Below are 17,080 nucleotides of genomic sequence, written 5' to 3'. Positions count from 1 at the left end.
AAATTAATCATTCAACATTCGAAATCCTAAACATGCATTTAATATCACAATTATATATATAAGCAAAAATATATAAGAGATAATTAAAGATGCATTTGCAAACTAGCATGAGCCCCTTGAAACTTGAATCTTCAAATCTCAAGGCCTTCATTGCATCTTCTTGGCTTCGTCTTTTTAGAAATGCAGTCTTTGAGACATCACGACCAATTATGCAACTACTAGAAAAACTAGGTGTAATCTAAATAATTTAGTACAAAAATACTTAACGGCACGCAACCCGTATTTAGATTTACAAAAAAAAAAAGGGAACGCATTCCGTATTTACTATCCTAGTCGGGTCATACTAGTTTCCATTTTGTAAAACCTGCATTAGAACATCTATTCCATTCATCCATTCACTTCTAAAGTGAATGGCCCATGCATATTACAAAAAATTCAAGCAACAATTCAAACGAGCTCAAACTAGTTAGTTACTTAGGTGGTTAATCCGATTAACGCGCCTAATTAAAACTAGTCAAAGTAGTTATTGGATTATGTGAATTAACGCAATAATAATAGCAAAATCAAGGCTAATTTATGCTCAAAACGATTAATGAAGCTCCCACTATCCAACTTAATTAAAATTAATCAAGCTAGTTCACCCAAAAAATTTGTCAAAAAATTGCAAGTACTAGAAAAACCAAGGTCTAGCCTCATTTTAATAAAATCGCAAAATAGCAAACCCCAAAGGCCGAGTGCCTAGCATCCAAGCCAGGGGTCTAGGGTTGCTAGCCACCCTTGCCAATAGCCGCGTGTGTGTGCTGGCACGCTCAGCTAGAAGTGCATGGCACACCTACTGGCACCAGCTACCTCGCAGCATGCTGATGGCGCTGGCAGCTTGTGCTGTGCCTGTTAGCACTCGCGCACTGCCTAGCAGTGCTAGCGGGTTGGCCTGCCGTACCCACCGCGTATTTGCTCGCACACAACGCACACACACGCACACCCTTGGCTTGGCAGCAACATGCGGGCTGCGCAAGCAGCCCTGCTAACCGAGCCTAGGTACTCGAAAACTTGTGCTTCAGGATTTTATTCCAAATTTTTGTGTGAAGTAAAATTAATTTTAGAACTAATTTTTAGCTATATTGAAAATAAAACAAGTCCAACTTAAATAATTTCAATTTTAGTGCACAAACCAAAATTTATTCAAGAACTATTCTTTAAGTTATTTTTGGCTCAATTTGATGCAACAAAAAAAATTGAGGGCTTTTCTCACAATTAATTTAACCAACATAAATTAATAATGAGATTTGACAAAAATAGTTGAATAAATAAATAATAATCCAATGAAAAAATTTATCCAACACTTACTTATGCACATATGAACATTACAACCTTCCAATATGAAGAGTAATGATATTTCAAGCACAAGTATGAACATTTAAGATTTTAATCAACTTCCAAAATGATTAAAACCAAAAATTTGTTCATTTATGGAATTTAGCAAGTTAAGATTCAACCATTTAAACATTAAAGATTGAATCTTTAACATTTTAAGGGCTTTAAAAATTGTATTCACCATAAACTTTCACACTACAAGTAATTTATTTGCAAGAATGTGAAATTTCAAGTTTATGTGAAATTAAGAGCTCACCAAATTAAGCAACCAATATGACTTCATAAACATGCTTAATAAGATATAAAAATGCAAAAGATTAATGGTATAATCAAACACATAATCCAACAATTGCATGCCATAATTAATCAGGTTTAAAGATTTAAAATTTTTCGTTCAAAGCGAAAAACCCCTCGAAAACCACTTTTTGGGTGGATTTTGGCTTCTAGAAGGTCAGTTTAAATCACTTTGTGGGTAAACTATGATTTAGAACGTCGATTCCACCCAAAATTCACTATTTTTGAGTCGAAATCGGGCTTCGTAGGCCAAAAATAGCATAAATACGATTTAAATCTAATTAAAAACGAGGTCCTAATCTAATTAGGATGCTAAACAAGAAATTTAAATCAATTTAAATTACCTTAATTAATTATTTTAGTTGGGTTTTGCAGTGTCCGACACCACGCGGAAACAAAACCCGAAAACCGAATCGCATGCATAATAATTACAGCATAACAAAATAGCATGCAAACAGATAAAACACAAACACATAAAGAGAAGAGAGAGAAAGAAGCTCATCTTAGACACGTGCTTCGCTCACTAATCAAGCTCGGACTTGGCAAACTTCAAGCCCCGCAAATGTAAGACCTCCGACGTCTCACACCCTCGATTACCGAACCGGCCCCTACCCCGTAGCTTAGACGGGGCTAGACCAAAATTACTAGAGTTTTACAAACTTAAGGCTTTCTCACTTAATAGGAGATTTCTTTTGAGTTTTACTCAAGTGAGTATTCCTAATACCCAAGGTGGGTTTTTATAGGGAAATACTCCCAAGAGTTTCCATCAACTTCTTATGTGGGAGAGTTGGTGAAATATGAAAATAAGCAATTAATTTAATTCCAAATTAAATTAAATAAGCTATGCAATAGTCAAATGACAGTGTAAACATGAGGGAGGGAGTAGGTAAGGACCACAAACCCATCCTTGGAGAGCAAGCATAAACCCACCAACTCACACTTGGTCAACATAAGGAAGACCGACCTTAAGCGTTGGGCTCCAAGGCACGCCTAGCTGGCGGCCATACCCTTGGCTGGGCCCGCTAGCACGCCGTAAGCCCACTAGAGCTGTTGGGTGCTAGCGGGCTGCTGCTAGGCTTGCTCGCGTGCTTGCGGGCTGGTGCTAGTGCTGCTAGTATTGACCTGCTCGCATGCTTGCGGGCTAATGCTAGCGCTGCGAGCTCGCCCAGCCATGCTTGTGAGGCCTTGCGCTGCTGGCTAGCTAGCTTAACCAGCACGCCCGGCTAGCGCACATGCGTGGCTACTGGGCTTGCGGCCGAGGCTAGCATGGTAGTCGCCATGCTAGCTAATGTTGCCTAGTCCTCGATTGGCTAGGCCAATCCGAGGCTAGGTCTTTTGCGACGACTTGCCATTTGACTTATTTTCTCATTTCCTCAATTGCATGAATTGACTCGACTTACGATGCTCGGCTTCGATTCTCTAAGCTCGAAATCCGACGTCTTCGTTTGTAAAATCTCTGTCGACTCAGTTAATTCCACGGATTAATTCGTCGCCTTGGTTTGGTTACACGATTGGGTGTGACCCGAAGGGTTCAATCAAGAGCATATTGTAATATTAATTATTCATTAATATTACTGATCGGAAGCGGCCTCCAGGTAAGTATTCCGATCACTTGACTTCACCGAATAATTAGCTTTCCTAATTAGTTCCGAACCCTCTATTAGAATAATACACTTGTTTGAAGGACACCATTCCTTTCACAATTCTCTCACAGCATATATATTACCTGATCTCGGGATCCGAGAAGATTCATTTTACTTTCTGCATTTTACTCAATTTCGACCCTTGCTAACTTGATTGTCGGAGGCGGAACTTTGTACAACCAGAGCTTCCATACTTACAGGTACAGGCAAAGAGGATCCAGTCTTGGTGACGTAACTCTCCCGCAGGACACATAAAAACCCCAAAACATTTGGCGCCGTCTGTGGGGAGAGTACCTCTAAGAGGGTTTCTAGAGAACCTGTGCCGACTTCTAAGGACAAACGTCCGTCAGCAGAGGTCCATTCGGACATGATACTGAGTTGGATCTAGAGGTCAAAGTACATACGACCAAAGATGGATCTCTCATCTCTAAACGCATCCGCCAAAAAGAGAAAAAGAAGCGGGGCGAAAATAAGGCAGGTCGAGCAAGTCAGCCGGCAAGCCTCAAGCTGAAGGGAAGACTGCTCACATCACCCGTGAAGAGTTTATGAAGTTTATGACGAACTTCAAAGGTGAGATTAAAGATCTCATCAAGAGTCAGGCGGCCGGTCTAAGCAAGGGAAAGTCGGCCAAAAATCCTTCTCACTCTGAGAAGGCCAAGTCGGTCAGGGACCGGCAACCCACTCCACATCCCAAGAAAAAGGAGGGGGATCGACCCTTGATTGACTGGGCAAAATTCCGTCTCCTAGAAACGATGAAGAGGAAGCCCATCCGACATGTACAGCCAGATGACAGCAAGAAGACTTTCACTGATGCTCGGTAGGTCATCGAGCATAGGAGGAACAACTAGCTATCTGACATGACATCCACGCTGACAATGCCAGACAGCTTTAGGAATACCTCATTGAGGTATTTTTAATCAGCACAAGAGCACCTGTCCGGCGGCCAGTCCGTCCATACAGGTCCCAATGTGATAGGCTCGGCGCTATATGTACCCCATTGACCATGCGGGGTGTTTTCCCAACAATTCCAGCAGCCTGCACTCTTTGGTGGAAAGGAGGCATATCAAGTCTAACCCTTGGACTAGCAGATCCATCTGCTCAAACTTGGAGAACAACCCACTGCGTTCTCTAAGGAGATAACCGAGGCGACACAACTAGCCAAGGTTAAGAATACCCTAGTTGGTGCCTATTATGGCACTACCAACCTAAAAGACCACCTAATTACATATACCAACCTCATGTATCTACAGGGGTTGGATGATGCTGTATGGTGCAAATGCTTCCCAGCTACACTGAAAGGAATTGCCCAATAGTGGTTTGGCAACTTGCCGCCTGAGTGCATAAATAATTTCAAGACGCTTGCGTTCCTGTTCGCCTTTAACATCTCCATGAACAAACCGCCCAAGAAGACAATCATCAACTTGGGCACGGTTGTTCAGGGAGATAGGGAGGGGCTCCGCTCTTACGTCAGGCGGTTCAATATGGTGAGAATCTCGATTCATGGGCTGTCAGACGAAGTTGCTTTCACAGACTTTTTCAAAGGTCTGAAGGATGGGTCACGGTTCAAGTTTGACCTCGTTGAGAAGAGAATCTTCACTCTTCAGGAAGTGCCGAGGGAGGTAGAAGCCTATGTACAAGCGACTGAGCTCTGCTCCTACAGCAAGTAGTCGGACTCAAAGAGGTCCGACAGAAAAAAAGGGAGTCGGCAAGTTCAGTCGGCTCAGAAAAATGAAGAGAGCAAAAAGAGAAATAACATCTAGGCGGTCGACGATTCTAGTCAGCCATCCAAGAAGAAAAAGAAAGAAGTTAAACCGTACGTCCTTAAGTACGAGTTTAACAAAGACTATTACTCCATCCTCATGGAGATCAAAGACTGGGTGAGCTATGAAAAGCCCTTGGCAATGAAAGGTCCGGCCAAGTACCGAGACAAGTACAAGTATTGCCATTTCCATGAATATATAGGCCATGACATCAATGCTACAGCCTCAAGAGGTTATTGGAATAAATTGGCTGCAAAGGGATTGCTGAAATTTTATGTTTTGAAGTCCAAGGTGACTCTGCAAACTGACCCCAAGCAGTTGTCGAAGAAAGCAGCCAAAGCTGGCAGTGGTTCGGACACTGATCAGGACATGATCTGCACAGGCGGATTTGCTTCAGGCGGCCCAACTATTAGAGGCACCAAGGATCATGTCAGAAAAATGGTCAACTCAGTTGACGAAGGCCAAACGTCTGCCAACACATTTCTTCAGTTTGTCATCTCTAAAAAGGACCGGGGCAAGGTCTGCCGGTCGCATGAAGACTCCATAGTTATTGAATTCAAGGTGGGTAACCAAAAGGTTGGTCGGATCCTCATTGATACCGGCATTTCGTCTGACATAATTAGTTGGCAATGTTTGTCAAAGCTGAGATACAACCTAGACAGCATGCACAAGGTCTCTTCTTCCCTGGTTGGTTTTGGGGGTGGAGTTGTGTACCTAGTTGGCCTCATTGATCTACCTTTCCGGTTAGGAGAGAAGGGAGAAGGGCGGCACATGGTCGTCCGGTTCTTGGTAGATGAAGAGATGACCGCCTATAATCTCATCTTAGGCCGTCCGACTTTAAATGAATCCAAGGCCGTCATTATCCACTCCCTCATTTTGTTGAAATTTGAGAAGGATGATGGCTCTTTTGTCTCCTTGAACGGAGATCAGAAGACGGCTTGAAAGTGCTACCTCTCAGATGTTAAGCCTACAGCTATTGGCTTGGACATGGAGCCGATAGACCTTAACGAGGTCAAGGGCCCTAAGTCTGCCCTACCAACAAGAGGCAAGAAGAGAAAGGTCGACCAGCTGGTAACCGTCAAGAAGGAGAAGCAATAGCAATCACTGACTGGGGAACGGTCAGATGAACTCCGTCCCCAGCTGGCTGGTGAGCACATTGACATCGTTTTGGATGACACACGTCTAGAAAGAACTGTTAAGGTGGGGATGGTTGCCTTTGGAAGATTGGGGCAAACTTACACAATCTGTTGAAGGAATTCAAGGATGTTTTTGATTTTGAAGTAGAGGAGATGTCAAAAATCAACCTGTATCTAGCCGTCCACAAACTCGCCGTTGACCCGAAGAAAAAGCCTGTCAGGAAAAAGAAAAGGTTTCACGGTGAGGAGAGAAGTCAGGCGACAGCCGCTGAAGTCAAAAAGCTGTTAGACACCGGGTTGATTCGGCAATGTTACTTCCCAGATTGGGTAGCAAATGTTGTTCTTGTCAAGAAGTTGAATGGGACCTAGCGCATGTGTGTTGATTGCACAAATTTGAACAAGGCATGTCTAAAGGACAGTTACACGCTTCCAAAGATCGACAGTCTGGTCGATTCGATAGTCCGACATGCCATGATGAGTTTTATGGACATCTACTCAGGCTTTCACTAGATACCCTTGTGGAAGTAAGATTAAGAGAAGATGACATTCTTCACTGATTAAGGGTTATTCTGTTATACTGTGATGCCGTTTGGCTTGAAAAATGCACCTGCTACATTCCAACGTATGATTAATACGGTCTTCATTAACCAGATTGGTAGGAATGTAGAGGCGTACATTGATGACATGATAGTCAAATCCAAGCTGCACACGGGTCACCTTGTTGACCTCCGAGAAACCTTCACCACACTCAGGCGGCACAAGGTCATGCTAAATCCCAAGAAGTGTGTCTTTGTCATTGAGTCTGGGAAGTTTCTTGGATTTTTAATTGATCAAAGCGGGATAGAGGCAAACCTAGAGAAGATACAAGCGGTCATTGACATGAAGTCACCCTGCACTGTCAGAGAAGTTCAGAAGTTAACAGTTTGCCTAGCGGCATTGGAAAGATTCCTCAGCCGGTCAGGTGACAAGTGCCTCTATTTCTTCTAAGCTATCCGAAAGAAAACGGTGTTTGAATGGGGAGATGATGCTGAGGCGGCATTTTCAAAATTAAATGAACACTTGCACTCCTTGCCAAGGCTTATAAGCCCTCTGCCAAGGAGACGCTTTACACGTACCTAGCCGTCTCAGATCATGCTCTTAGAGCTGTTCTCCTTGCCGAGAGAGACGACAATCAGCTCCCGGTCTATTTTGTTAGCCACGTTCTTCGAAATGCAGAACTCCGGTACTCAACGGTTGAGAAATTTGGCCTCGCCCTTTTCATGGCAGTCAAGAAGCTGAAACCATACTTCTTGGCACATCCGGTGGTAGTCTATACAGACCAACTACTCAAGGGGCCAATGACAACCCTAGAGTCATCCAGTCGAATGCTCAAATGGGTTATCGAAATGCAGAGTCTTGAAATCACTTTCGAACCAAGGAAGGCAGTGAAAGGTCAGGTGTTCGCCAACTTCATTGTTGAAATAACACCGTCCGATAGAGCCGAAAAATTTGGATTAGGTTTGGAAAGTGTATGTAGACGGGAGCTCTACTATGAACGGTTGTGGTGTAGGGCTTATATGTCAGTCTCCTGAAGGGGACAAATATGAATATGTCCTACGGTTCAAGTTTCAAGCCTCAAATAACGAGGCTGAATATGAACCCCTGTTAGCCGGCATCCGCATGTGTAATGCGGCAGGGGCAAATAAAATTAACGCCTGCTTGGACTCACAGTTGGTCGTTAGCCAATACCACGGTGACTATGAGGCCACCCATCCGACTATGATCAAATATTTGCAATCGGTCAAGATAGAGGCTGGAACACTTGACGAATTTCACCTAATTCAAGTTCCCCGGTTAGAGAACAATTTGGCGGATGCTCTATCAAAACTGACATCATCCGCCTCCTTTGATACACCTCGGTCATTCTTTTGGGGCGTGATGGAAAAACGAAGTATCGAAGAAGATCCCATTAGTGCACTAGAGCGAAGCTCAACTTGGATGGACGACATTCGTGCTTACTTGCGAGACGACACTCTGTCGGATACTTATCTAGAAAAGGTCGCAATGAAAAAGCGTGTGGCCAATTTTGAAATTCACAATGGAGAACTATTCAAGAAGAGTTTTCTATTGCCACTTTTGAAATGCATCACCCCAGAAAGGGGGCGTGAGATCCTAGAGGATTTACACTCGGGCTATTGCGCCTCACACATAGGCGGCAAAGCTCTAGCAGGCAGGGCCAGGCGGTAAGGCTATTTTTGGCCAACTTTGGAGGCAGACGCCATGGAAATGGTGAAGAAGTGTGACAAATGCCAACGGTTTGGCAAGCTCATACAGCGTTCGACCACTGATCTGACTGTAATTCATAGCCCAATACCATTCTCCAAATGGGGCATAGATATCTTGGGTCCGTATACACCTGCGTCAGGCCAGAGACGGTACATTTTAGTGGATGTTGACTACCTCATCAAATGGGTTGAAGCAGAGGCGGTTAAGGGCATTAAGAAAAAGGATGTCATCTCATTCTTAAAGGAATGGTGTCCTTCGAACAAGTGTATTATTCCGATAAAGGGTTCAGAATTAATTAGGAAAGCTAATTAATTAGTGAGGTCAAGTGATAGGAATGCCTAGCTAAAGGCTGCTTTCGATCAGTAATATTAATGTATAATTAATATTACAGCTTGCTCTTTACTAAACCCTTTGGGTCACACCCAATCGTGTGACCGAACCAAAGTGACGAATTAATCCGAAGGATTAAATGAGTCAATGGAGATTTACACACCAAGACGTCGGATTCCGAGCTTAGAGCATCAAACCCGAGCGTCAAAAGTCGAGTCGTATTTTGGAATCCACAAGACTGAAAAATCAGTTAAACAACAAGTCAATACATAGTCGTAACCTCGCATTGGCCTAGCCAAGCGAGGGATAGACTATATAAGGCTGCTAGCCTAAATGTTAGCAAGGCCGCAAGCCCAGCAACCTATGCATATGTTGGCTGGAGCTTGTTGGCTGAGCTCGCGTGCTGGCAAGGCCAGTCGCACGCTAGAATGCTGGGCCTTGCTGGCTACTGCTAGTGCTAGCTAGCCCGGGCTGCTTGCCCAACAAGAGCAGCAGCACCCCGCATCGCACAATAGCTTTTGTGGGGTAGCGAGGCTGGTGCAGCAGCAGCAAGCGACCCGCATATGCATGGCTTGCTGTTGCAGGCTGATGCATCAAGGCCGAGCCGAGGGACCAGGCGCCAGCATGGTTGCCTCGGTGCCCAAGGCGGGTTGCCAACTGGTCGCCTCCTATTGCACCGGTTTTGTGAAAGGGGTTTTTCTTGGGGAGCAAGGGGAAGATGGTCTTCCCCTTGTGGTCCTCACTTGACCCCTTGCTCTCCTTGTGCCACTTGTTGTTTGATGATTGCCTTACCATTTTAATTTAATTTAGAATTAAATTCATTCTTTCTTTTAGCATTTTACCAACTATCCCACATTGCAAGATGATGAGAATTCTTAGGAACAATTCCCTCTAAATACCAACTATTGGGTATTGGAAAATTCACTTGAATTGGTGAACTCTTAGGGATCTCCAAAAGCGAGAAAAACTTAGTTCGTAAACTCTATGTTATTTTTGGTCTAGCCCTGTCTAAGCTACGGGGTAGGGGCCGATACCTGTTTGGTAAGCGAGGGTGTGAGCCGTCGGAGGTTTCGTACTTGCGGAGCATGAAGCTTTAAGTCCAAGCACATTGAGTGAGTGAAGCACGCATCTAGGGTGAGTTTCTTCCTCTATCTTCTCTTTATGTGTTCGTGTTTTGTTTATTTGCATGCTTTTGTTTTATGTTGTAATTATTATGCATGCGATCCGGTTTTCGAGTTTTGTTTCCGCGCGGTGTCGTACACCGCAAAACCCAACAACGCTATAAGAGCCTATTGCATTTAATTTTTACAACTAAAAATTAATTAAGGTGATTTAAATTTTTGGTTAAGGATCCTAATTAGATTAGGAGCTCATATTTAATTAGATTAAAATCGTATTTATGCTATTTTTGGCCAACGAACCTCGATTTCGACTCAAAAATAGTGAATTGTGGGTGGAATCGACATTCTAAATCATTAGTGGTTAAATTGACCTTCTAGAAGCCAAAATCCACCCAGAAAGTGGTTGTTCTAGGGGTTTTTCGTTTGGAACGAAATTTTTTAAATCTTTAAACCTTGATTAATTATGGCATGTGATTGTTGGATTATGTGTTTGATTATACCATTAATCTTCTGCAATTTTACACCTTACTAAGCATGTTTATGAAGGCTTATTGGTTGCTTAATTTGGTGAGCTCTTAATTTCACATAAACTTGAAATTTCACATTCTTGCAAATAAATTTCTTGTAGTGTGAAAGTTTATGGTGAAGATGATTTTTGAAGCCCTTAAAATGTTAAAGATTCAATCTTTAATGGCTTAAATGGTTGAACCTTAACTTGCTAAAATCCAAAATGAACTAATTTTTGGTTTTAATCATTTTGGAAGTTGATTATAATCTAAAATGTTAATACTTGTGCTTGAAATATTATTGTTCGTCATATTGGAAGGTTACAATATTCAAATGTGCATAAGTAAGTGTCAGTAAATCATTTCATTGGATGATTGATTATTTATTCAACTATTTTGTCAAATCTCATTATTAATTTATGTTGATTAAATTAATTGTGAGAATAACTCTCAATTTTTGTTGCATCAAGTTAAGCTAAAATAATTTAAAGAATGGTTCTTGAATTAATTTTGGTTTGTGCACTTAAATTGAATTTAATTAAGTTGGACTTGTTTTATTTTCAATATTGCTCAATATTAGTTCTAAAATCAATTTAGAATTAATTTTAAAGTCACACACAAAATTCAAAATGAACTACCGAGGCATGAGCATGTGAAACGAGGCCCCAAGCCTCGAGCACCACCCTCGGCTAGCAGGGCTGCTCACGCAGCCTGCATTTTGCTACCGAGGGAGTGCGGGCGTGTGGCTACGAGCGTGTGTGTGTATGGGAAGAGCTAGCAGGCTGGGCGGATGACTGCATGCCACGCAGCCAGTAGCGGTCGCTGCTAGGACGCCCAGGGGAGCACCTAGCAAGTGTTGCTGGGTTGGGGGCGAACACTCGCACCATGCCGCAAGGCCTAGAGCTGCTGGGCAGTTGCTGTGGCTAGTAGTGGCAGCCTTGGTGCGTAGGCCACGTGCGTATAGCCGGCCTTGCGCGCCATGCTTGGTGCTGAGCCAATCCCCTAGGCCTTTTGGCTCGGGGCTAGGCACTTGGCATTGATTTTTGTAATTTTGTGTTTTTAATTAAAACGAGGCTAGGCCTTAGTTTTTCCGGCACTTGCAAAATTAATTGGCAAAATTTTGGGTTAACCGACTTAATTAATTTTACTTGGATTAATTTTAATTAAGTTGGATGTGGAATTTAGTGGGAGCTTCATTAATCGTTTTGAGCTGTTATTATTATTGCGTTAATTCACATAATCGAATAATTACTTTGACTAGTATTAATTAGGCGCGTCAATTGGATTAACCACCTAAGTTAGTTACTAGTTTGTGCTCGTTTTGCATTGTTGCTTGATTTATTTTGTGAAATGCATGGGCCATTCACTTTAGAAGTGAATGGATGAATGGAATAGATATTCTAATGCAGGTTTTACAAAATGGCAACTAGTGGGGCCCGTCTAGGATAGTAATACGGACTGCGTTCCGTTTTGTATTTTTGTAAATCTAAATATAGACTGTGTGCCGTTAAGTATTTTTGTAATTAAATTATTTAGATTAGTCCTAGTTTTTCTAGTAGTTGTATAATTTGTGGTGATGTCTCGAAGATGGCATTTATAAGAAGACGAAGCCAAGAAGATGCAATGAAGGCCCTTGAAGATTTGAAGATTCGAGTTTCAAGGGGTCATGCTAGTTGTCAAATGCATCTCTATTTATACCTTATATATTTTTCTTATATATAATTGCGATATTAGATGCATGTTTAGTATTTCGAATGTTGAATGATTAGTTTAGTTCACTTAAATCAACTAACATAGAAACCCTAAGTCCCTATAAAATTGAGTTAAAATTTGCCATTCCAAAATGACACTTAATGAGAATAGTAATGGGCTATGCCAAAGCAAGGCATTATTACTTTCCTAGGGACGTAAGGTATACTAGGTATACACGTTAGTTTTGGTTAAACTCAACGATATCAGTAAGGAGTCCTTAGATATCGTGGCAATGGAGATAAATGTCAAGAAAGCATTAGACGCAACGTTTTATCGAACCAAGAATAGCTTAGTGCTATTAGCGATTGGATTTCTTACCTTAAAATATTAAGTTTTGAGACAAGCCAAAGCATGGTTAATCACTTTTTGATTTTTGGGGTCTTGGAATCGTTTTATTCTCGCCTAAAAGGGGACAATTTTAAATGTGTGGATAAAACGCTTAATATGATTGAAAGTTTGCGTGTATGCTTTAAATTTCTTTCTTATTGGTTTTATGAATGGGTTTTCATTACCAAATTCTTTCAATTTTAGAAAAATGTCTGCAACTAACACCAACAACAACCAATTTTCGTTCTGTTCAATTCTCGATGAGGAGAAATTGAGTGGGCCAAACTTCCTTGATTGGCAAAGGAACTTGCGTATAGTTTTCATGCAAGAGCAAAAGGAATACGTCCTTGATGAGGAAATGCCCGACGCTCCTAATGAGGGGGTTACACAGGCTGCCTTTAACCGATGGCACACTGCCAATCAGGATGCCAAGTGCATCATGTTGGCCACAATGTCTCCAGATCTCCAAAAGACTTTCTTTGAGAAGGAGACGACTTTTGAAATCATTTTTGAGCTTCAAAACATGTTTCAAGAGCAGGCCCGAACTGAGCAGTTTGAGACCCGTAGGGAGATCCTTGAGAACAAGCTCAAAAAAGGAGAGCTGGTCACCCCACATGTACTTAAAATGGTCGGATTATTTGAGAACATGGAAAGGCTTGATGCTGGGTACTCGAACGAGATGACAATTGACATTATTCTACATTTGCTGCACAAAGACTATGATCAGTTCAAGATTTACTATAATATGCACATCATGGAGAAAACCCTCACCGAGCTTCATTGGATGTTGAAGCAGGCCGAGCAAACGGTCAAGGATGAGGGGAATCATGATATGGTTATGGTCAAGAAGGGCGAGCCATTCAAGCGCTCGGGCAAGAAGAAGGGCTACAAGGGGAAAGTTAAAAAGACCTTTCCGCCTAAGTCAAAAGCTACCAAGAGCAACAAAGAAAAGAAGGCAGCGTCTTCTCAATCCGATTCCAAGAGTTTCTACTGTAAGAAGAAGGGACATTAGAAACGGGATTTCCTCAAGTTCAAGGAGGATAAGAAGAACGACACCGTTACTTCTAGATCAGATATATATGTTATAAACGTTAACTTTACTTAGGGGTGTACAAAAACTGGACCGGACCTGAAACCCGACTTGAACCGGACCGGACCTGATCCGGACCTGTTGATTCAGGTCCGGTCCTGGTCCTTAAAAATAAGCGATTCCGGTTTTCCGGTCCGGTCTGGGTAAAAACCGAAAAACCCCGGTCCGGACCTGAAACCTCGAAATTATAATTTTTTTTTAACAACAAGTCAGTAGAACCCTAGATCTAGTTTCAGAGTTTCAGAGTTGTAGTTCTCTTCTCAAATTCTCTCCTCTCCTCTTTCTTCTCAAACTCTAGATCTAATCTCCTCTCCTCGCCCAACACCGACAACCACCGCAGCAGCCAACACTGAAAAGGCGACAACCTCCCCAAGAAAACCACGACATCAGCCATTACCGCAACTTCCGGCAATTTGGCGTCAACTACAACAGCCGTTACCACCATTTGGCGTCGGAATCTTCTGGCAAGAAAACCACCGTAACCCCCACTCATTCTTCTCTTTCTCCTTCATCTCTAGGTGGGGCTTAATCGTTCGCAAGAAAAAGGCAATACATCAAGCCAGCAAGTACGAGCTTAATCGTTTATTCGTGAGCTTTAATAAAAAATGATTTTATGATTTGGGGTTTTTTGTAAAAGTATAGTGATTGATTCAAAGCTAAAAAACTTTCAAAATGGTGGGTATTTTCTCTAAGATTTCTAGCAGCAAAATCTAGGCATCGAAGAACTCAAAGGGCATTTGTGAGTAAAATTTACTTTCTGGGGTTGCATAATTTTTGTATATTTAGGAATTATTTGATTAAGATTTTGTATGAATACTTTATGTGGAATGGTAAGTAGACCTAATTTGAATTGAATTGGTGAACTGTCTATTTTGTATGATTACTTTATGAATACTTTAGGAATTGAATTGATTTTATAATTTGGGGTTTTTTTAAAAGTACAGTGATTGATTGTTGTATATTGTGTGTATTAAAGTGAACAATTTGGTTGAGTAGGGTTTTTGATTTTTGGTTGGAAATTGCTTGAAATTTGTATGTGTGATGTATAATTGAGCTATTGATCGAGCATTTGGATGAAGAAACATGGGAATCAATCCAAGATTAAATACAAAACAGGTCTGTTCAGGTCTAAACCTCGACCGGACCTGATTTTTCAGGTTTGACCCGGAACCGGACCTGTTGAATCAAGTCCGGTCTCCGGTCCTGTTGAATCAGGTCCGGTCTCCGGTCCTCAAAATTTACTGATTCAGGTCCCGGTCCAAACAGGTCCAGTACTGTTTTGGGCCGGTGTACACCCCTAACTTTACTAGCAAAGCTTCATGGGTATTAGATACTGGATGTGGCTCACACCTTTGTTCCAATGCTAAGGGACTAAGGAAAAGTAAAAGGCTAGTGAAGGGAGAAGTGAAACTCCGGGTCAGTAATGGAGCAGGGATTGTGGCTGTATCCGTTGGGACACTCAATTTTTCTTTGCCCTCTGGGCTTGTTTTAGAAATTTAAGATTTTTATCATGTTCCAAACATTACCAAAAAACATTATTTCAATTTCGGCGTTAGACGCCTAGGGTTTTGAATTTCGGATAAAAAGACAATAGTTGTTCATTTTATCTTGATAATTTTTTATATGGTACGACACATTGAGAAAATGGTCTTTATATGCTTTGACTAGAAAAACAGGTTTATAATGTTAATGATACCTCCAAAAGGGCTAAGACCGTTGAGTCAAATCAAACCTACTTGTGGCATTGTCGTCTTGGCCACATTAACATCAAACACATCAAGAAACTTCTTCATGAAGGGGTATTTGATTCATTTGACTTAGAGTCGTTTGAAAACTGCGAAGAATGCTTACTTAGCAAGATGATAAAGCAACTATTCTCCAAGTTGGGAGAAAGGGCTAGTGACTTATTGGGTCTTATACACACGGATGTATGTGGACCAATGAGCACAACCGCAAGAAATGGTTATCGCTATTTTATCACATTCACGGACGACTATAGTAGATATGGCTATGTCTACCTTATGTCGCACAAATCTGAATCCTTTGAGAAATTCAAATAATTTCAAAGTGAAGTGGAAAATCAGCTTGGCAAGAAAATCAAAGCCCTTCGTTCGGATCGAGGTGGAGAGTATTTGAGCTATGAATTCGACGACCATATGAAAGAACATGGTATTCACTCAGAAATAACACCTCCCGGAACTTCACAATGGAATGGAGTGTCCGAGAGGAAAAATCGAACTTTGTTAGACACGGTTTGATCCATGATGGGTCTTAGCAATCTTCCTATCTCTTTTTGGGGACATGCACTTCTAACCGCGACACTAATACTGAACCGCGCTTTGCAAAAGCTGTCGAAAAGACTCCATATGACTTATGGACGAAGAAACCTCCATGGTTGTCTTTTCTTAAGATTTGGGATTGCGAAGCATATGTCAAAAGACTCATGTCCGACAAGCTTGCACCAAAATATGATAAATGTTTCTTTGTGGCATATCTTAAAAAAACAAAGGGGTATTACTTCTACAACCAATCTGAGAACAAATTATTTGTTGCTCAAGATGGTGTCGTTTTGGAAAAGGAACATCTTTCTAAAATGACAAGTGGGAGGAAAATCAAACTTGATGAAGTTCGAGAAGATGAGCAACAAAGTCAAACTGACATAATTGACAATCAAAGTACTTTGGAAGCTGCTGTTGATAAAAGTCAGAGTCAAACTGACAACGCAAGTGCTCAATCTATAACGCAAATACAAACAAGCTATAACAAACCCCGACTCTACAAAATGGCAAGAAGCCATGAAATCTGAGATGGACTCCATGTTTGAAATTCAAGTCTGGGACTTGGTTGATTTGCCCGAAGGTTACACACCCACTGGTCGCAAATGGATTTTCAAGTTGAAAACCGAGAAAGATGGAGTTATATATGTATACAAAGCTAGACTGGTGGCAAAAGGTTACAGGAAAATTCACGGGGTTGATTATGATGAAACCTTTTCGTAATTCGCCATGCATAAATCCGTCGGATTATCCTAGCAATTTCCCCATATTATGATTATAAGATATAGAAAATGGATGTCATAACCGCTTTCCTCAATGGAATTTTGGAAGAAACTGTGTACATGACACAGCCGGAAGGTTTTGTAGATCCAAACAATGTTGGGAAGGTACGCAAGCTTAAGAAGTCCATTTATGGATTAAAGCAGACAAGTAGAAGTTGGAATCTGCGATTCAAGGAAGCCATTAGCAAGTTTGGTTTTATAAAGAATCTATATGAGTCTTGTATTTACAAGAAGGTCAGTGGGAGTGACATCGCATTCCTTGTCTTATATGTCGATGACATATTGCTCATTGGAAACAGCATTCCAATGCTGGAGTCTGTAAAGACTTGGTATAGAAAGTGTTTTTCAATGGAGGACTTGGGAGAGGCACAATACATATTGGGCATCAAGATCTATACGGATAGATCTAAGAGGATGATTGGAT

The 17,080-nt window shown here is 41.6% G+C and overlaps 1 protein-coding gene across 1 annotated transcript; it reads left to right on the top strand.

Moving 5' to 3' along the window:
* The first annotated feature begins 5,170 nt into the window (after nucleotides 1-5,170).
* Nucleotides 5,171-6,013, top strand: LOC110739905. Its single transcript, XM_021920386.1, has one exon. It carries the CDS (start codon nucleotides 5,171-5,173, stop codon nucleotides 6,011-6,013), a length of 843 nt encoding a protein of 280 aa, XP_021776078.1.
* The last annotated feature ends 11,067 nt before the right edge of the window (nucleotides 6,014-17,080 follow it).

Source organism: Chenopodium quinoa, unplaced genomic scaffold, assembly GCF_001683475.1.
Source record: "Chenopodium quinoa cultivar QQ74 unplaced genomic scaffold, ASM168347v1, whole genome shotgun sequence".
NCBI classification, from domain to species: domain Eukaryota; kingdom Viridiplantae; phylum Streptophyta; class Magnoliopsida; order Caryophyllales; family Amaranthaceae; genus Chenopodium; species Chenopodium quinoa.
Note: the sequence above shows the minus strand (reverse complement) of the source record. Positions and strands in the feature narration are given on the sequence as shown.

Coding starts and splice junctions, on each gene's coding strand:
- LOC110739905 (XM_021920386.1), top strand. CDS start 5,171: ATGGAGATCAAAGACTGGGTGAGCTATGAAAAGCCCTTGGCAATGAAA.